The following is a 21163-nucleotide window of genomic DNA, read 5'->3' on the forward strand; positions in this document are numbered from 1 at the left end:
GGCTTCAAAGTCATTAACAAAGATCCTCGAAATTCAGTGTTACAGCTGACTGCCTCGTGTGTCATTATAAACAGGATTAGTTCCTAAAAAATAAAATTGGTAAAAACAAAAGCAAAATGAAAAGTTTTCTTTGAAAGTATCCTTCTAGGAAACCACAGACATCTTTCTTCCACTGAGATAGGCAGGGGGAAAAAAGGAAGAAAGAAAAGGCAGTTTGTCTGAAGGGCAGTACCTGCAAGGAAACTACTCAGTTAGCTGACCTCACTGGGGCCTCCTCCTCCTCCTTGCAAGTTCTTAGTTCATCGGGAACTTTGCCAGAGTCAAGGCCAGCGACGCTCCCGCTCCCAGGGACGGCATTCCCATCTCAGCGCAACCTCCTGGGGCTGCTCGGTAAACATTAGGGGGACGGATTCATGCGCAGGTGAGTGCACGGGAAAGCAGCAGCGCGGCTGGCGCTTACCTCTTCTGGTTCATGGAGGCCACCTGGAGCCACTCGTTGGTGCTGGGGTTGTAGGAATGCGCCGCGGAGATCTCCTGGCTGGTGATGCGGTACCCGCCCACTATGAAGAGGTAGTTGTCCAGGATGGCGGACCCGTACCCCCTGACATTCACCAGGTCGGGGGGAAGGTTGTTGGCCAGCGGGAACCAGCGCTCAGTCATCTCCTCATACCTGAGCATGGACGGGGGCTCCCCTTGGTAGGGGTGAGGGGCCAGGGGTCCCCCCAAGAAATCCCCCAGCGCCACGAGGACAGGAGTGCCTGTCATCCGGGCCTCTCTCAGGCTCTGCTTGAGGCTGACATCCCCGGGGGCCTGAGGAGAAGAGCCCAGGAGGTGGAACTGGGGCTTGCACAGCACCTCGTGGAAGTGCACGGCCATGAAGCGCAGGCAGGCCTCCTGCAGGTCGGGCAGCCCGTACACCTGCGCCAGGCGGTACAGCTCCAGGCAGTTGCTGAGCCGCACCTGGGACAGCAGCAGCTGCAGCAGGGACGTGACCTGCAGGAAGGAGGCCGCCTCCACCAGCTCGGACAGCAGGCTCACCTCGTCCATGTCGTCGTCCTCCTCCTCCAGCCCGCCGCCCTGCCCCCTGCGCGGGCCCAGGAGCCAGCCTTCCCGGGCCCCGCCGGCGTTGATGAAGTCCAGCACCAGGCGCAGGCCCGGGGCGCTGAGGCCGCGCAGCTGCTGCACCTCGGGGCCGCCGGCCTCGGGGCTCAGGGCCTCGCGCATGCCGGAGCGGTAGAGGGCGCGGAAGTAGTCGCTCTGCTCGATCAGCTTCCTCTTGCTCACCGGGTAGCAGCGGTCCTCCAGGCGGATCTGCACCATCTCCTCGGCCGACATGGCCGGGGGCCTGGGGGCGGCGGGGACTCCCGCCGGCTCTGCGCGCTCGCCTCCCGCCCCCGCGCGCTCGCCGGGTTCCGGGGCGGGCGCCGGACGAGGGCGCCGGGAGGAGGCGGCGGCGGCGGCGGCGGCGCAGGGCCGCCCGCGCCCGCCCAGCGTCTCCCGGCCTCGGCGGCGCCTCCCCAGGCAGCCCCTCCTCCCGGCCCCGGGGGGCGGCGGCTCAGCCTCGCCCCTCGTCCTCCGCCGGCGCGGCGGCCCGGCCTCTCCGGCCTCCGGCCTCGCCAAAAAAGGCCCGGGCGGCGCGCGCGCTCCCCGCTGGGGTCGCCCCGGCGGGCCGCGGGGAGGGGATCCCGGCCCGCGCGGGCCGCCGCCTCGCACGCCCGGCGTCGCACTTCCGCCCGCCGGACCCCCGCCGCGCGCCAGCCCCGCGGGCAGGGCTGGGAGGCCGGGGGCCCGGGCGGCGGGACCCAGGAGGGCGCGTCCTCGCGGCCGCCCTCGCAGGCCGGGCGCTGCGACTCCGAGGGCCGCGGCGTCTGCGGTGATGCTCCCGGCGCGCAGGACGCGGGAGGAAGCCGCTTGCCTTCTCTTGCGCGCCGCCTTAGCAGCGCGAAGGGGAAAGCAGAAGAAACGGGCTTTTCTTTTGGAAGGGGATGAAATGAGTCGGGGTCCAGGGAGTCCAGAGGACATCACGTCCGGAATCGCCCAGCTGGCCGAGTCCGGCATCGTGTCCCTGGGGGCTGAGGCGCGCGGGCCGTCTCTGGACGTGTAGGTGGCACCTAGGGCTGAGCGTCCTGAGTGGCCATCGGGTAGGAGCCATCTTGCAGGAAGAGGGTCCAGCCAGATGGCCAGGTTCTGCGGGACTCAGTGCTCGGGGTGCACCCGATGGTTGGGAAGCAGAGGAGCTCATATTTGCTGCTGGGGCCCGTTATCCTTATGCTGCTAAAAGAGAGAAGTACAACTCAACTGAACACAGTTAGATAACGTACCTTCTTGTAAAATATTTTCTAATGGCCATTGCGTTCCCTATTTCAGTTTGGTTGGGCGAACAGGCACAGAATGGTATCTCTGAGCAGAAAGTCTGGTCTCTTTCGCTCATACTTGCCTACGGCGGTGGCTTTTCTTGCCACTCTCACCCCTACCCCTACCCCTGTCCCGCCGGCTGAGAACTGCCTAGAGGAAGGATGCTTCTTGCCCGTCTTCTCCCACCGAACACTGCAAATAGAAACCTCTCCCCCAATAATAAGGACCTTGTGTTGCTCATGAGATAGGAATTAATCCCAGAAAGGGGGAGTGGGCGGTAGTTGTTAGGTTACCTTTGAGTAGAAGGAGAGAGAGGACTGGGAGCGAGCAGAGTGTATGTGTTCACATTTTCTTACCAAAAACCCTTTGGAAACTTTCCCAGACCAAGATTGAGAACCATCTACAGTAGTCCTCAACTTGGAAAGAATATGTGTTTGGACTTTTCTTTTTTTTTTTTTTTAATTACAAGCTTCAGTTTTCCTTATGAACGACAACATTGTTAAATAGTAACTTCTTCATAAGTACATTTCCCGTCTTTCAAGCAAGAGATACCTCCTACAGCGCTAACTTTTTATGTTAGGAAGGGAAAGGGTTAAAAATCAGAGAAGAAAGTCATTTCGTAAAATGTGACATCCTTTCAACACACTGTTGGGTTACACTTGTGCTTCTTTTTGTGTAAATTAGCTGTTTCATAGTGAGGTGTTGTCATTCTTTATTTTCTTTATAATACACCATGAACTAGGAACTAAAACTTTAAAGACATAGGGAAAAAAATTCTGGTAGACTCCAGTGTCCCTGGGAAAAGTAAAGGAAATAAAGATGGACCTATGACTTGCCTCCTTCAAGTTATTTTCTTGGATTCTGGGGAAAACTTCTAGCCTTTACCTTCCTTCACCTGCCCTTTAAATCATTACTGATAAGACTCCTTTCTCACGTGGACCTCTCACACTTCTGTTCTCAATGAGCGTGTAGCCGAGACATCTACGGTTCTTTGGGGGTGAGTGATCATGAATTTAGCAACCTCTTTGGGTAGGTAAAGTTCCACATCCAGCATTAGGCATTGAGCTGGGAAACTTTTGCCCTGCGGCGCCCCCTGTGTCAAAGAGCCTTGGACCTGAGGCTGATTTGCACCTGCCTTCATCGGCAACAATGCCAGAATCAGTGGGTCAGCCAGGAAGAACAGGTTCTTAGTCTCTGCTCCGTTCCTTTAGAATCTTCCACCAATGGATGCTTTTGTCTCCCAACTGTCATAGATATGCCTCAGATGGCATTTTCTGGCCTTTTAAAAACAGACCCAAAAAATCATGTGCATTAGAAAGGCAGTTCACACACAGTAACATTATCGGAGCAGATCTCTGGCAGGTAATCTGTGGTTTCAGTTTGACAGCACTGGGCATTGATCCTGTAAGGCCTCTTAAAGATCAAATCATTTTATCAAGGCCCAAAGTCAAGTTTTCTGTTAAGCTAGAAATGCAGTCAAATTTATATAAACTCTTTCATTTACAAAAGACCTGTTTTTTTTCTTTTTTTTTAATGGAGGTATAGTCAGTTTATAATGTGTCAGTTTCTGCTGTGTAGCATAATGTTTCCGTCATATATATACATACATATATTCCTTTTTATATTTTTTGGCATTATAGGTTACTACAAGATATTGAATAAACTTGTTTATCTATTTTATAGATAGTAGTTTAAGCTTCGTAAAAATGTTGCTTGTCTATACCTGGAGATTTATAGATCTGTTATTGACTGATCAATGAGTAATAAAGACTGGCCTTTGTGGTACTATGATTCACTTCAAACACTTTACATCATGATCTGTTTTACAAAAGACTAAAATAATGGTCAAATGAATGATTTCTTTAAGAATTCTTGGAAAATCTACAAACTACTATATACAGAATAAATAAAGTCCTACTGTATAGCACAGGGAACTATGTTCAATAGATTGTAATAACCTATAATGAAGAAGAATATATACATATGTTAACTGAATCACTTTGCTGTACCCCAGAAAGTAACACAACATCGTAAATCAACTATGCTTCAATTTTTTTTAATTAAAAAAAAAGAATTTACGGAAAAATATACCTTTTGACCTAGAATGGAAAATACCAAAGTACAAGATGTTTATTACAGTGTTGCTTTGAATAATAAAGAAGTTGAAAACAGTGTTTAGTAATAGTAGTAGCTAATACTTATTGAATGTTTAATATATTTCAGGCATGTTGTAAGTGCTTTACATGGGTTATAATACTATTTTAAGTATTGTAGGAAGTTGAACAGAGAAAATTTTGGTACACGTGTAGAATGAAATACCATAGAGCTATTACAACTTTGGATGTAGGTTTCTTCAGAGACATTGAGCATATAATTTTCCACTGGAATTTTTAAAGTTTCTGGAACTGTGATTGCATTTTTATAAAATTGCATATATGTGTCTATTTTTTAATAGAGATGTCTAGAAGGATGTTTACCAAAATGTTAAAATTTTAAGATCTTGAATGGTTATTATTTCTCTTTGTATTTTTCTGTGTGGTTTGGATTTTTAAAGTGAATGTATATCAATTTAATAAAAGCAAAATATTTTAAGAAAAAATAATGACATATTCCAATTTCTCAGGCCCCATTTTTGAAAACGATGTCCACCAATTTTATGACCCAATGAAATGAAAATATAAATAAACAATTAGCATCTTTAAAATAAGGATGAGATATTGACTGTTATTCAAATGTCTTTTGGATTTAGTAAACCCATGCTATTACTTCACTATCACTTAAAAGTTGTTTATTTCTATTTTTTAGTCCCTCCAGTATTTCTAAAACAACGTTGTTTCTTTTTGTTTTTAATAAGCAAATCCAAATATCTTGCTTTCACTAAAGCACGTGGGGCAGTTTAAATGAGTTTAAAGTAGCGCAGTTCTTAAATGGTTCTATTTCATCCTGGTTGAGCATCTTCACGTGGGCAAAACTTTCGTTTATTTCAACCACTTATTTTAGGGTTTTCCAAAAACCTTAGGAAATCACCTGAGGCACTTTTTTATTAAAATAAGAATTCTGGTTCCCACACTAGAGCTACTGAATCAGGCTGGTGGGGTGGGGGGGATGCTTCTGGTCCACACGTCTTTTTGAATTCCTCTCTCTGCCCCTGCACTCTGGTTTTTAATCTCTGCAAAATGCTTGGTTCCAAGAAGTTACCTGTTTCCAGGCTCAGTGTTTATCAGTCACCCCCAGATTTGTTTTTGTTGTTGTTGTTGTTTAATTTTAAAGCATGCCTTTACACTGGAACTGGTAGATTCTTTAAAATGCAACTTTGATCTCCCCTTGACCATCGTCTGACCGCAAAAGGATTAGACAGCTGTAGATTGTTCCATTATGCCTGCAGGGAACATGAGAACTTCAAGGAATTATATGTCACACAGAAGAAACCACATTTAATGTGACTGAAAGATGGAGGTTAGAAGGTCAGAAAGTTGACTTTCCAGTTTATGTTCCCAGGGCACTAACTAATCACAATGGCTATGGAATCTCATGATAAAACTGAGAGTGATCTTTTGTTCCTCATCTGTCTTCTTGTTTTGCCTTTAGGAAGCCTCATTTCTCACTTTCCTTGGAACAGATGAACAGATTATTTGCAGGTAAGCCACTGAAACTTGCTTTCTAAGAGAAGTTCACTAGAATAAAGTATTTATCATTTTTAGTGCATTTTCTGTGGATTATGCAAGGTTAACAGTTAGTCTGTAATATAATTTTTGCTTAGAAGTGAAACGTTTGTTTTTAAAGCTGTTCAGCCTTTTGAATATCATCCTCTTCATTACCAATTATTAATATTATGTTTCTAAAAATCAAAAGATTTGATAATTAAGCTATCATTAGGAGACAGGTGGACAGATGAAAGTTCAAAGAATGTTAACATTTTTGTGTCAAGTAAGTGAGTGAGTGAGTGTGCAAAAAAGTATGAGAGAAACATAGATCACAGATGAAAGAAAAAGTTTAATCTTTTTTTAAAAAAGAGAGCAGTATATTACTGTATGTCCCAAACTAATTACCACTAATGCTTTGTGTGAAAATGGATACAAAAAAAGCAACAGTTCTATGCTTTGAACTAATTTCATCTTGGATATTATGGAATATGGAACACACGATCTTCACCAAAGTAGGCCATTTTCAGTGCCTTGAATATTTTTTCAAATGCTTTGGCATTATCATTAAAGCTACTTTATTAATATTTAGAAGTTTAAAACTTTTTTCCTAATGCGCATTTCTGGCTTCTGCATCTGCTTCTGAGGTGCATATACTTTTATGTCTGTGCTTCACAAAGTCTTCTTTGTAACTTGAAAACACAAATATCAGAAAACAGGCAACCCCCAGTTTGAACATCTTCCCAATCTTCACTGTAAATTATGCTCTTTTTTCCTTGATTGAACAAAATATACTTAAATGGGTGTTGTATTCCATCTACATTATAAGGATATTCTTTTGGCTGGATCTTTCATCTTCTTTGGAAAAAGCTTGTGGCTGACCTTTGCAAAAAAAACCGCCTGGCCCCAAGAAATGACTAGTATTCATAGTCAGTGTTTTTAAAATCACTGCAAATTTTTCAATTTTTATTTTATTTTGAGTTTTCATCTACTTTTCAGATTTTATTTTTTTTAGTAAAAGCAAAAAATTTAAACCAGTGTTTAAATTAGTTTTCTAATGAATCTGAATACATTTCAAAGAAAAAAAAAAAGATGACTGAAACAAACAAAATAATCTGCCGGCACAAGTTTCTTTAAAAAACCATACAGAGGCGCCCTTACAAAATGATGTCTTGTTTCTGGTGAAATGGATCCTCCCTTTATCTGACGTCAAGTGACTAAACCATTGTTTTCTCCATAAAGACTCTTGGCTAGGATTTTGACTTGTCTTTATATTTACTCAGTAAAAGGTGTCTGTGACTATTCGCTTTTAGAGAAGGAAGAAAAGCAGAGGGGAGAGTCTACGTCTTCAAGAAGCTAAGGGACAGAGTCTTGACATGGCCTGGAAAGCATTCAGAATTAACCCCAGCAGGTCAAATGTTCACCCAGGGCACAACTGGGAAGAAACAAAAGAAAAGTCAATGTGCCGTCAAAGAGCCGCTTCATTTTTCTAGCAAGTGACCCGCCCGGAAAGGTCCAAGGAAGCTCTCCCTTGGCAACAGCCCTGAATTTCCAGAAACGATTCTGAACCCTGATGGTCAGCTCCGCTTCTGTCCGGTCATCAGACTTACTGGCGAGTCTTCATTCCAGGGAAATGCACATGGCGGTGGTGGCAGCGGGCGTGGTGCTGCTCCTCAGCATGGGGTCGACCTCAGAAGCTCTCTGCTCCCCCAACATTTTTTACAGAGGCTGCTGGATCCGTCGCTTCCCAGGTCTGCTAATTGACCTGGAGGAGTCTCAGAAGCTGGGCGCCCAGTTCTTGAAGTATTATTCCGAGAGCACTGGTCAGAAATGCAGCCGGAGCTGCTGTCTGAGGAAGGATGGTAAGTGTTCATGACCCGCCTGAGCAAAAATTGGGGGAAACTTCCAACTTGAAGACCTAAGAAAGGAGCCCTAGGCAGAGGGTCCAGTCAACGGTGGAGAGGGTCTGGGGAAGATGCTCTGGGATGAGGTGGGGCTGGGCAGTGGGGGAGTGCATAGAGGGAGAGACATTGAGACTGGTTTTGCAGTTGGGGCCAGTGCAGGCTTGGTTTACAAATCTAATCATGACCTAGGAGTCTATGCGCCTACAGGTAACAGAGAATCTCTTCTCTTCACTAAAGTGCTAAGTGAAAATATTTCCTTGAGGGCCAACTACCAATATTTCTATGGCTCAGAATACAGCATATATAGTTTCCAAAATATTTATAATAATTTCCTTTTCAAAGCTCTTTTGGTGATATTGGTATCATATCACACTTTTAAAATATGCTTTCTTGGGTTGACCAAATGTGGGGTGCACTGAACGGGAATTTAGATTGTGGTTCATGATTTGAAAGAAATAAGGAGATATACGTCGTCAAATAGAAAAATGAAGGAAGGAAGGGAGAGAGGGAGGGAAAGAAAGAGAGAAAGGAAGAAAGAAATTAAATTTCAAAGTATCCTAGCAAGCAGGGTGTAGCTCAAGTGGTAGAGCACATGCTTAGCATGTATGAGGTCCTGGGTTCAACCCCCTGGACCTCCTCTAAAAATAAATAAATAAACCCAATTACCTCCCCCCACCAAATAAACAAACAAACAAACATAAGATTTCAGAGTATCCTAACAGATTTTTTTGGTCTGAAATCCAGAATCAAGGTGAAATATCATTCATATAATATGATAATAAGGCCTGTAATTGGGAAAACCTTTCATCGCTGAGGAATTTCAAGTTATGTTTGTCTAAAGACTTTATTTTTTATTTTTCCAAGATTTTGAGAGATGCTTAGAAAGAAACAAGAAAAGCGACAACACTTTACAATAATTCTCTTCTTGCTCCACACTTTGGTGGTCTGATACGTTAACTGCCGAGGCCTCCTTTCCAATTACCCACGTAAGATTTCTGTGATGCAGACTGGAGCGCCTCAGAGTGTTGAAACCGACTGTCAGGAGACCACAGTGTGAGAAGCTATCACAGACTAAGTAAGCCCTCAGAAGCTAATCAGGCACAGGTGACAGCAGCTAATTTATTAAAGGGAAATTATTTGAAAAGGTAGCAAATCTGGGTATTCAGCTTATTGATGCTTCTCACCCGGTAAGCCTTCACTGAAAGGGGGTGAAGGAGGAGTGGTACCTTTTCAGCCTTTTCCTGGGATGTGGATTTACCTGACTCTCCACACCAGAGATGCTGTGGCCTCTGGACTTCCAGGGGTACTAGAAGCATCTAATAGAATTCCAAGACTTCATAGCCCCCGTGGCTTCCACATTGTGGCTTTCTTTCTCCAGATGAAGAAAAGGGATGAACGTAGATCCCAGTTTTTAGCCTGGAAGCCAGAACTTTAAAATGATACAATCCTGTGATAGCTAACCTGCTCAGAGCTGGGACTCTGAAATGGACATGCAAAATGTCAAACATCTTTAAAAATTGCTCCCTACAGCATCAAGTATTTTCTTATCAGAAATTTAGATGTCAACATTTGAGTATTTTTTATCCTTTTTCCTTAAGTTTTACAGCACAGTCCTTGGAGAATGTATTTGTAATCTGTAATACATTAGCAATGTATCGTTAATTGATTTTTGTTCTATTCTTTCTCCTTCTGGAAAAATAAAGAGTGCAGAAACATGGGGTGTCCCAGAAGTCATGGGGGAGGCGTCACTCTCGCAGTTAACCTTACACAGAAGCCAGGCAGGTTCTGGCCACAATTCCACAGCAGTTGTAGGCGTACTCTGAGGTCTGGTAATCATACACTATCCCTCTGTAATCTCATTTTATTAAAGAAGCTGATACCTTTGGGCCAATGAATATTCCCTACCACATGGTTCCCACTGCACTGCAGCAGGAAGAAAATCTGTGTTGCACTTCAGGGAGGACAGACTGAAGATTTGCACTCAACCAATGGTTTTTCCAGAAATAACACCATGTGTTTTAAGGAGCCAGTTTACTTAGAACAGGGGAGGCAGCATGAGCAAGTGATGTACCCCTACCCACTGGAGTTCCTAATGCTAACAGCCTTGTCTGTCTGCTCCCTTCCTCTTTGAACGACACTGATTAGCTTTTCACTGGATGTGGTTTTGCAGCCTGGGGCTGGTGCACACCTGCGGTCGGGGTCAAAGTCACGTTCACCCAGCCTGCTGCCTTCACACCACCTGGGCCTCGCCCAGCAATGAGGTCATCCCTGTTTCTGCCCTTCCCGTCACTCTCCCTTCTGTGACAGCATTTGTCCATTTATTTGCCTATTTCTTTCTCTGGTGAACTGCGGTGCCTTAGCATTCCGAGAGGGTATTACACCTAGAAATGTGATATGTATAAATCCCCACAGGTTTGTTTGTAGCGAACTGAACTTCTCATGAACAAAAAACACTGGGACTGGGAAGCATTCCAGGAAACCCGGTGGAACATGGAATGTGTGGAAGATTACTCAGAGAAAACCAGTAGATATTTCCTGTTGAAACGGCATTTTCCCAGAGTCATAGTTCCTGTAGTTCATAATGTCAGATGTCTGAACTTAGCCCTGCAACGTACCGTTAATCCCGGGTTCTTGAAAGAAATGTCAGCTACGCAGAGATCAGCAGGCGGGAGGCATCAGGCCCGCCTGCAGATGTACTTTGCCTGCTTCCTTTTCAGTTTCCTGTAACTTGGCTGTCTTCTTCCACGACCCCATTCATGACAATGTCAACTGTCTGCATGTCCACTGCCCAACCCTGGACAGCTGCATATTGGAGCCTGGAACCGGTGCCATTTTATACAACATAACAGACGGTAACGATCCATGTACTTAGTATGTATTTTGAAGAATGTCGGTAATATTTTAGTAGAGGTGTGTAACCTAGAAATGGGCTGACAGTAGCCATGGATGAATCTCTAGATCATTATTTTCTGGTGAACTCTGTCTGGAAAAGTCTGCGGCTTCCAGGGCAGAAAACTAAGAAGAAATTCCCTTTAGTTTGGCATGATCATCAGCAATGAGTTCACCCTAGATAACAAATCATATGTGATTGAACAGGATTCAAAAATGAACACATTTCATTTATCCCAAGAGCCTTCAGCCAGAGCCAAAGTAGGTATTTCTACTACAGTGGTTAAAGATGCCACTAGGAAATAAAGAAAATGCTGAATGTGAGTTGTGAGGGCATCTGACACTATGTACAAAGATGTTACAAATACGCATGTGAGGGGCGGGGAAATGCACTTCCTGCCACACAGTAGGATATCACTGGTCCCACAATAACCAGGGCATTTTACTTTAGAAAAATACATACTTAAGTGTCCTTTGCCCGTGTATGTAATCTCAAGGTACAAATGAGTAAACATCAAAGAATACATTTTTGCCACCACAGTACAAAGGAGGTAAACGTCTTCATCAACCTGAACTTACTGAACACGGAACGCGCCGGGCTGTGCCCAGCACTGCAGGAGACTGCGGCCATGTCTCTGCCCTCGAGTTCCTTAAAATCTAGTTGATGTGACACGTCTTACAATTAGAGTGAAACTAGTAAGTAAATACAAAAATGTGTGATGCTGCCTCAACCAGCTGCCAAGGCTCAAAAGCAGGAGAGGCTAAAGAAAGCTCGATTATTCAGAGGAGGCTTCATTGAAGAGGCAAGAGGAGCCCGTGTCATACTTGGTAAAGTAAGGAAACTGATGTGGCTACAATACGCGGACATCTGGGGCTGCAGGGGACATACTCGTGAGATAGGTAGGCCAGGTGACAAAAGGACAGAGGAGAGTTTTGGTTTAACTTTGTCAGAAATTTGGAACCAACAAAGGTATTTAATGAGAAAAAGCTATCATTAAAGTGATGTGTCTGGTTATCTTAATCTAGGAGAATTAGATGCATGGTGCAGGTTAAAAAATGCAGTCAGGGCAACGTTACATCTGGACAAGGTGATTGTAATTGCGACAAAGAGGAGGGGTGGTCACCAGCATATTAGGAAGGAGTTGAAAGGCACTTGGTTACTTTTTGGATAAAGAAAAAGGAGAGAACGGAGGAGCCAAAAATCCCTTTGCAGTGCCGAGTCCAGCATGGGTGACAGAAGAATGATGACGCTGCTGAACAAGGCGAGGGGGCAGGCAAAATGATGGCCTTGAGAATGTTCATGAGGATGTGGGATGTCTAAGTGGGAACCTCACCAGAGCACGGGAGAAATGAGATCAGAGCTCAAGGAGGGAGAAACTGGGGATGTGGATTTCAGGGCCATCTGTGTAGTGGTGACAGTTGGTGAAGACAATCTCTTTGGAGGGGGTTAGTATGGGATGAAGAGAAATACAGCAGAAAACCAGGGACTAACGACTGTGGAAACCACACAACCATTAGGACCCGGGAGAGAACCAGCAAAACAAAGGAAAAACAAGAGGCAGGCAGTCCGAGGTAACGTGCCAGAGGAATGTGGGGTCCAGGGAGTCATGGGAGAAGAATTCAGGCAGAGGATGGCCAGCAGTCTCGGGGACAAGAGAGAAGCCAAAGCAGTGAGACACAAGTGATCAGGAAATAAGGAAAGCAGAATTTTGGCAGAGTTTGGGAGAATGGAAACATGATTCAGAAGGCACAAAACAAAGTCAGAAAGGAAATGCAGGAAGTGGACATTGCTGTGTTGGGAGGAAAAGAGAACAGGGAGAGACTGAAAGGGAAGCAGTGTGATCGCCACCAAGGGCCAGTGGAAAGCTGCTGAGAGCTTTCGAAGTCAGAGAGAAAAGAGTTAGTTGACAAGAAAAGAGAGCACACTGAAGACCCGCAGGCACCGCCTGGAAAGGGATGAGACTTTCGGCTCTGCTAATTTTAAATAGTTCCACATCTCAGCCCCCATTTTAACGTTAACACGTTAAACATATCAGATGGTTACTGTTTCTGCAGGCCCTGCCCTAACCCTGCTGTTGTTGCCCCCAAAGCCCTGGCAGACACAATATTTTCTCTGCCTTGTAGCCAAGTTCCGTCACAACAGAAAGTGCCTTAGAAAGTTAAGATGAATTCTGACGTGGCCGCTGTGTCTCTGAGCCTAGCGGAAGTATACAGCAGTGGAACTTGAAATTAGCTTAGTTCAATAACCATAGTGGCAAAATCCAAGACTTCTCCAAACGGTGCTCGAAGGTCCTCTCTTTTAAATTAAAAATACAATTTAAACAATGCTTTGTCTATCTTTCAGGTATAGATCCAGACTTGCTGGTGTTTGAACAGTCACTGCCCACATATCTAAATACTCGTTCTTCCTCCAGTACGTGGGAGAGGCTAAGGATTCTAAAAGCTATGAATTTAGATGAACAACAAGCCACCGAGATACACCAAATGCTACCGTCAATGGAGGCTCCATCGTCAACCACACGTCAAGATTTGGTCGCAAACACCAACACCAGCAGGTATTCAAAGGAGTTAACCACAGACTCCTGGGCAAGATTCATTTCCCTGAACGACGCCACTACCGCAGAGGTAAATGTGGTGTCACCCAGAACTGCGTTCATCGGCAATCCAGATAACAAGACTGTTTCTCCTTTCTTTGTGCCCGTAGACACAAAACTGTCTCATATGCCTATTCCATCCCGACTCAACAGCAGCAAACAACTACTGAACAAAACCAAAGGGTACAGCAGCAGAAACCAGACAGCTGAGAGTGAGGACCCAGCAGCTGACGGGGTGCCCGGGACGTCCGCGACGTGGCTGGTTCCTGTGGCCCTCGGCACCTCTGTCGTCTTTCTTTCCTGTTGTGTGGTCATCCTGGTATCTGGGTGCTGTCGAAGGCGGCAGGGCCAGTACAAACCAGGACAGAGAAAGTCGGGATTCAGGCAGATTAAAAAATGTACCATTCTGAAGGAGAGCTCCTGGGAGTAAAAGATGGGAGCAGTGTAAGCTTTCAAGAGTATCATTTTTAGTTTTCCGTAAGACGAGGGCAGTTTGGTTTAAAAAAAAAAGCACAGATGCCCATTCATACCAATCTCTAAAAGGCCCATCTTTGATATTTTTATTTGTTTTTTTGAATAGTGCACCCTTTGCCAGAGTTCCAGAATTCTGACCCCTGCAGTGATTTAGCATCATGTGGGTACAGTTCTGAGTGCTGTACATGTATAAATTTGTTGAATCCTTACAACTCTGAGTTAGTTATACTATTACTAACCATGATACTGTTATCACATTTTACAGACAAAGAAACTGAGGAGCAGAGAGGCTTAAGTTTCTACCTAAGCCCACACGGCTAGGATGTAGGGAAGCCAGGATTTAGTAGACAATCTGGTTCAAAAGTCCAGGCTTGAAATCACTGTGGGACTAAAAGCCTCCACTTCCCCAATAAGCATGGAAAAAAGATACAGGAAGACACTGTAACATCATATTTGTCTCCCATCAAGGTCAAATTATTGTCACATATGTTAATGAAATCTTATAGTGGTTTGAGCAAGAAAACATTCTAACTAATTATAGTTACTAACCTATGAGCAAAAGTTTGCTGATTTTTACTTAATTTTCTGTGTTCAATTGATGAATTTTTCTCAATCCTAATCCATCATCTTCTTTTTTTCTAAAATTGGCCTGGCTTTCAGTAATTATGGCACTGAGATCTTTTGAGTTTTCTGTTGACTTCTGCTGAATAAACCTTGGCAGTTTAGTTCACATCCCTTGGTTGTATAAACTGTTTTCCCAGGTGGAAATATTAGCCCTGGGCATTTCAGCTCCGTCCACTTCTCACAACAGACACACCCCTAAATCTTAGACTCTCCAGTATAGAAAATTGTAATTCAAGTCTCGGTGATTTAAAATTTTAGGCCCTTAATCTCATCCCTGAAAATCTTTTTAAATATAAGAACAGACATTAAAAGGCAGCCATTAAAGATAATGAACAGGTGAGAGGAAATTCTGTTACCAAGTTAATAAAACAGTTCTGTTTTATTCTGTTCCCTCAGAATATTAACCACAAATGAAAGCCCGAATTAAAAAATTTAATCAATTTACCTTAATTTGCTATTCATAATAAATGCCATAAATTTCTGTTTCTTAATGCCTTAGGAACAAAACCATGCAATTTGGGGGGCGGTGGGGGGGCGGGTAGATATCAAGATTTAAATGATCCTAAAGTGATACATAGATTATTCAGGAAGCTCTTTAAAAATTATTTGTCCATATGTAAAAGACTACTTACTTTTCTTTCAAGTATATGCAAACTGTTCAAAACTTTCCCAACAAACTAGAGCTGCCAGAAAAGGGGGGGGGGTGTTTCTTCCTTGAGGTTTCTCAGAATTTTATTCATTCCCCAAAATTGATATTGTTTTATAGTAATGACTGTAATTTGGGAAAAAGCGTATTTACCTTTGTAAGAACACAAACTCATACTCCTCTTCTTCAGCCCCTACCTTCCACCATCACATAAACTGAGTAAACTTCGACTGGAGAGGCAACCTGAACAGTCAGCCAAGGAGCAAAACCGACTGGGCCTAGAAACCACGTCCTTAACTGGAAGCAGAAGGGACCAAAGAGAACTTCTGAAGAGAATTTAAAACATAAAGAAACAGATCTGAGGGCCTAGTCAACAGCTAAGGATAAGGTTGTAACAGCCGATTAGGAAGTGACCATGACGTGGAAATCTTTCCAGCACTGAAAGTAGCCAGAAATTGGGGGGGGGGGGTCTATAATAGTCCAGTATTATATTTACCAATTTTGGAAACAAAACATGCCAAGAAAAAACAAGAGCACATACAACTAAGAAAACAGGTTTGTTCTACTTCTTACGTACTATGTAATTCTAGAGGGGGGAGCGAAAGTGACTGCGTAGCAACACAGCAAAGTGTCCCCTAGGATCCTCATTATCAGGATGAAAATGATGTTCATGGTATATACTGGATCAATTAATAACTTAAGGATAAGAATCTAATGACAAATGGTGCTGATTAATTATTGCCAATGTTACAATGACAGCAAATTGTTACCCTTTTCAGGCAGTTTTGTATTCATCTTACAGCTCTAAGATTTTGCCATTAGGTGTCAAGGCCACAGCCTCAGCCTTTAGGTCCGTTGCTCAGTTAGCCAAACTGCGAGGTTGAAAGAGCACAGTCTTCTACAAGGCCACCCTTACTCCTGACACCAACTGTAAATTTGGAGGAATGGGAGGGGGCCCCAAAAGCACTTCCAGGTTCGGTAATTCACTAGAGGAATTCACACTCAGTGAAAGCTGTTACGCTCAGTTGTGATTTACCACAGGGAGAAGATACTGGTTAAAACCAGCCAAGGGAAGAAGCACCCAGGATGAAGTTCTGGCAGGTTCCAAACTCACAGCTCCTGGCGTCCTCTGCCCGTGGGGGCAGGACACAGCACGCTCCCAGTGCCCGTGTGTGACGGGAAGCCCAGCGCACTGTCAGCCGGGGAAGCTTACCTGAGCCTCAGTGTTTACTGAGGCCCCATTAACACAGGTGTGACTGACCAGTTACCAGGGCAGACGAGCTCAGCTGCCAGGTGGACTGATTTACCAGGTGACTCAAAGCCCCCCACCCTAGACATCTGGTTGGCTTTTCTGGCATGCCGAAGACTATCAGGTGTAGCCAGCCCACCCTAAAATCCACTGCGACCAAGTCCTGCCCTAAACAAAGACACTTGATGAGGGACGACAGAGTACCTCCCAGGAGCTGAGGGGAGAGGCCAGGCCTCTCTCTGCGCCAGGTTCTTTACTGCACCTCGTTACTCCGTCCGCTTCCATCTGCATGGCGCTGGTCCTACAGGACCCGGACCCTAGTCTCCCACCTTGTCACATGTTCTCAGATGACCACCTCTCCTGAGCTTCTGCTGTTTCCAGATGTTTCTTTCTTCAATATTGTTTCCGCATCTGAATTTTACTTAACTGAGTCTCTAAGAAATGTAACATTTCAATACTTTCAGTATGCTTTAAACTTGATCAAAAATTCAGTTTTTTCTACTTTGTATTTTATTTGCTATTTCCATCCAATAGAATACAACACACCTCCACTTCCTTTGTGCTCAAGGCCCTACTGTCCTTTTAACCTACAAACTCTAGGCCTTGCTGATACCAAATCATACCTTCAATTTATTAAAAACTCTTTCAGGCAATTGTTTTGAAATTCCTTTCGGCATTTTATGTTCTCTAATTTCGTCAAGCAGAGTAAGTTTTAGGCAAATACCAACCTGAATAATTCCTTTATTTTGATTTTAAGTTAGTCACTTGTCAACTACTTTTAAAGAAATTACTTAACAGACACACTTAAAAATACTGAAGTGACAGCTAAACTGAATGAAATGTTTCTTAGGGCAGTTATCCTTTTGCCATTTACTCCAATTAAATACAAGGTCCTTATACCTCATCTCTGTCCCGAGCTGTGGAAGTTCTAGCTGGAGCATCCAGAGAGGTGAACACTGTACCAGCTGATCTCCATTTCCACTTGTCTGCAAGCTTGGGCTTGGAAAAATGAGCTGCAGAAAATGTGAAGCGGAATGCCAAGCAGAACTGAATCAACATAAAGTGACCCCAAAATAGACGGATGGAACAAACTTTCTGGTTTAGAAGATATGGCCAGTGACCTGTTTCTCATCCGTCAGCATCTGCCAAAAAAACCGGTTAGGGAGATAGTAGTAATGTAAACACCGCATTGAATTTCAGTCAGCGGGCTGGGTTCTGGGCCTAGCTTCCCAAATAACCAAAATCTTTATGCAAAAGCAACCAATGAGTGATAATTTATAGGGAAAGAAACATAGCAGGTGATAAAATAACAAAAAATGTATATGTATGAATACTAAATTTGTTATGGAAGGAACAAAATCCAAACACTTTAGAACTGGAGGAAATCACATCTAATTGGTCTGACCACCCCAGACTTCTGAAAATCATTGAAAACTTTTGGACAATCATTGCCATTGTGCATTAGGATGAAAGGAATAATATTAACTCTGATGTAAAACAATGGTTTCTTTCAAACATTTTCAACTTTATATCAGCTTAGATAATGATTAGATATATGTCATAAAATTAATAAATCAAGGCAATTTTTCTACATAATTCATGTCAAATTTAATAGTTTCTTCACTGATTCTTTGTACTGAGAAAGGGTATTTTCATTGTCCCCCTCATTCTTAAGACTAACAACAGACTTTCTATAATCCTCAACTTCTTTAGTAGCGAGGAGTTCTTCTTTACTTAATTCCAGATTTTTCTCAGCAGCTTTGATCTGGAGAAGTGTTTCCAGGATGTTTTTCTCTGAGGAACTATTTTTCCATACATACTCTTCCATGTCTGCTTCAGTCTTCTTTTTCTCCCATTCTTCCGTTTTCTGAAAGGTAAAAAACGAGTTCTGAATTTGGAGAATTATCATCCAGTCTGGTCAACACCGTACATGCACCATGACCCAAATCCCGTCCCCAGCAGGGCTGTGCCCCTGCACCAGCAGCTGCGGGCCGCACACTCCAGTCTTCCTTACCACCCGCTAACTCCACCCACAGGGGTTACACGTCACCTGCCTTGCAAGTTGCACTTACAAAGCACTGCTGTTTCCCGAAATATACAGAAAACCCCCTCCCTCCTCGCAGCCTTCTAGTCCCTAAACTCTAACACACCAACCCCTTAAATTTCTGAGGTTAAAAACAATGAAAGCTGAAAAGAGACGGTACTTCTCTCTGTAACAAGCCTGTGGGGCTGACAGGAAAGACCAATTATCATAATAATATTTAAAATGTAAAGTACGTGTGATTTTTTAGTCATAATGACTTCGCATCTTCTGGAATTTTGTTAAAATCTTTATTTTCTGTTCCAATAATGGAAATAACTTTCGTTATTATTCTTTCTTACAAAAACTACTATCAGTTATTTAGGGAACACTGGTGGGGTAATGAAATTCAGATTTATGATTTAAATGAAGATGTAACATTCTGTGAAAAAAATCAAGCAACACAGCTAATATGTAGCATGCCCTGGTTCACAGAAGTGCTTCATACCAGCCACATTCTTTCCAAATTAACACATAACAATATTCTGAGCCGTAGGCTATTACAAAGTGATCCACTAGTCTCAACAACTTTTGAAGGTGGTAAACCCCCCAAATTATAAAGTTTTTTAAAGTATTAAAAGTGAGGTAGATTTGTAAGGCTGTCAGAAATATTTAAATCTGGAAACTGCTCTTGAAACAGACCTCAGCTTGAGCAGACAGAGCTCCAAGGTCCTCAGAACCAAGTGAGCACCTGCCAGGAGACAAGCAGCGTCCACCCGGGCCACCTGCATCCCCGCCCCCACTCCAGGCGCCCACAGAAAGAGAAAAGCACCGAACACTGTGCCTCCGAGGATAAGGAGGGGCCCCACCAACGGCAAGCAGGCCCCTGGGGATGCCACCGACTCAGCGAACCCACTCAGATCCCTGAAGCCCAGGAAAGAAGCTCTCCCACCACAGACCCACGAGGAGAAACCCTCCTTCAGTCCGTCTCGCCGCGTACCCTCTCCTTCCAGGGAAACAGGAGGTAGGGTGTTTCCTCAGATCCCAAATTCCTTGGCCAAAGTAGGGTGTCTGTCTTCGCAGCTCCCCTTTGTCTGCTCCACCCCCTATACTGAATTTATGGCCGAGGACAGTGTTCCTACTTGTGTTCTAGAAACATCTTATGCGGGTGAGGATCAACTCTGTGCCTCCTTTCTACCTGGTAGGGAGGCTTTAGGCTTAGCAGAGGGGGCAGGGATAATGTAAAATAACTTCTTGTAGTGCCCCACCCCAACAAGCCTGTCGCAAATAACTTCTAACAGCCAAACTGAATTCATACGTTAAAAAAAAAACTGACAAAATTACCCTACTCCACCTGATTTTTACTGTAATATATAAGGAAAGAATAAATGTCGCCCCTTGAAAAACGAAATGCCCTACATTAAGTACATCATTGGACCTACCTACTCTTGCCAATGCTGAAACTGTTTCACGATGATGTCATAGCTTCTTCATGATTCTAACTTACAAGTGAAGTACACTTAATTGAAGAGGTCAACAAATACATTTTATAAAGCGTTAAGCAAAATAATCACTCCATCTCACTCTGAACGGTTAGAAGACAAGCAACTAAGAGACTCAGCTGTTTAAAAAACTATGTGTTTCACCTAGGTTCACCTGGACCTTTTAAACTAGTTTGAAATGGATGCTTAACCAGAGGCGATGACCAAAGTAAACCCACTCACAATGTCAACGGTTTTAACTCCTCCCCTTACGTTTGGTATACACAGTTCTGCACTGCGCTGGTTTGCCGGGGCGTGTTCACAGGCGCGCCGTGATGCTGACTCCCGCGGGAGCCCGGAGCGGAAGGGGCGCCCGCAAGCGTCTTCCTCCGTTCATCTCAGTAAGGACTTTTCTGTGTGCGCAGCGCCAGCAAAGAGGTCGGGAAATCCTACGCTACAGGATAATGTCCATTTACATTTACTGCTGTTCTAAACAGTCCCTGGTAAGGGACAGCCACCACATTCTGTGGAGGGCACGGCCTGCTACTCCTCCCGCACAGACGCAATGCAGTGTGGGCCTCGGCCACCAGCTAAACAGAACTCACGTTCTCCACATACTCCAGCTTTACGATCCAGCTCTGCACAGCGGAAATAAATTCTGAGACAATAATAGTAACAATCCCCCCAAACTGAATACCTGCTATATACCAGGCACCTCAGACACGTCTTTGTATGTATTACCTAATATAATCCTTATCAAGACCTGCTGGATTAGACCGTAACATCTCTACAGACAGAACATATCACAGAAGTTAAACAGAGGGCCACAGTCACCTGGGGATGTTTCAGATTTCAAAATTTTTTGTATTTTAACTTGTAAAGTGCAGTTGCCATGTATTAACTTTAAAGCATAAACAAGAGTATATTCAATCTATGGAGGGGGGAATTAAAAATACCAAAGGAAGCTCAGATCGATCATCATTCAGGCAGGGCCTGAGTAGTTTATAGACTTCTATTTTAATGCCTTGACCTTGAGACACTTACAAGTTCACCATTTAACGTTATGTATGTGTGTGTATAATACACATACACATACACAATCTCTCCTTCCCGGACTACAATGAGAGTCTGCCGACCACAACCCTGGAGGAAGCAACCTTCCATCCCACATGATCCTGTTCCCTTTTCCACACAGCTGGCTCCATTATTCATTCTCCCATCTGTTCACTCGGGACATGTTTATTGCACAACTACTGTCCCAGGCGCTGTGCTGCTCTGGGGCTGCC

At 44.2% G+C, this 21163-nt stretch overlaps 3 protein-coding genes across 6 annotated transcripts in view; 1 reads left to right on the forward strand and 2 right to left on the reverse strand.

Moving 5' to 3' along the window:
* Window positions 1-1569, reverse strand: part of KLHL42 (kelch like family member 42) — a 19910-nt gene extending 18341 nt beyond the window's left edge. The window contains exon 1 of the mRNA XM_006199964.4: window positions 461-1569. Within this exon, the coding sequence (XP_006200026.4) occupies window positions 461-1335 (875 nt within the window). The 5' untranslated portion in view covers window positions 1336-1569. The remainder of the gene's footprint in view (window positions 1-460) is intronic.
* MANSC4 (MANSC domain containing 4) lies at window positions 335-14980 on the forward strand. Of its 3 annotated transcripts, none has more exons than XM_031670580.2 (5): window positions 335-421; window positions 5944-5993; window positions 7310-7858; window positions 10618-10752; window positions 13134-14980. In XM_031670580.2, the coding sequence occupies exons 3-5, from the start codon at window positions 7570-7572 to the stop codon at window positions 13811-13813; spliced, it is 1104 nt and encodes a 367-aa protein (XP_031526440.2). In that variant the 5' UTR covers window positions 335-421; window positions 5944-5993; window positions 7310-7569; the 3' UTR covers window positions 13814-14980. The 3 variants fall into 3 exon arrangements, with proteins under 3 accessions (XP_031526440.2, XP_031526441.2, XP_072810317.1); XM_031670581.2 differs by lacking the exon at window positions 335-421 and adding an exon at window positions 1791-2100; XM_072954216.1 differs by lacking the exon at window positions 335-421 and adding an exon at window positions 3160-3352.
* Window positions 14981-17086: 2106 nt separating this feature from the next.
* MRPS35 (mitochondrial ribosomal protein S35) overlaps window positions 17087-21163 on the reverse strand; it is a 30697-nt gene continuing 26620 nt past the window's right edge. For both annotated transcript variants that reach the window (XM_072954384.1, XM_072954385.1), the window contains one exon: window positions 17087-18243. In XM_072954384.1, the coding sequence (XP_072810485.1) occupies window positions 17974-18243 (270 nt within the window). In that variant the 3' untranslated portion in view covers window positions 17087-17973. The remainder of the gene's footprint in view (window positions 18244-21163) is intronic.

This window comes from Vicugna pacos, chromosome 34, assembly GCF_048564905.1.
Source record: "Vicugna pacos chromosome 34, VicPac4, whole genome shotgun sequence".
NCBI lineage: Eukaryota > Metazoa > Chordata > Mammalia > Artiodactyla > Camelidae > Vicugna > Vicugna pacos.

Bases quoted from the DNA above. Each gene is read 5' to 3' on its own strand.
- MANSC4 (XM_031670580.2), top strand. From the start codon at position 7,570: ATGGTCAGCTCCGCTTCTGTCCGGTCATCAGACTTACTGGCGAGTCTT. The intron at 7,859-10,617 runs GTAAGTGTTCAT...CTTCCTTTTCAG, and splicing joins CTGCTGTCTGAGGAAGGATG to TTTCCTGTAACTTGGCTGTC. The intron at 10,753-13,133 runs GTAACGATCCAT...TCTATCTTTCAG, and splicing joins TTTATACAACATAACAGACG to GTATAGATCCAGACTTGCTG.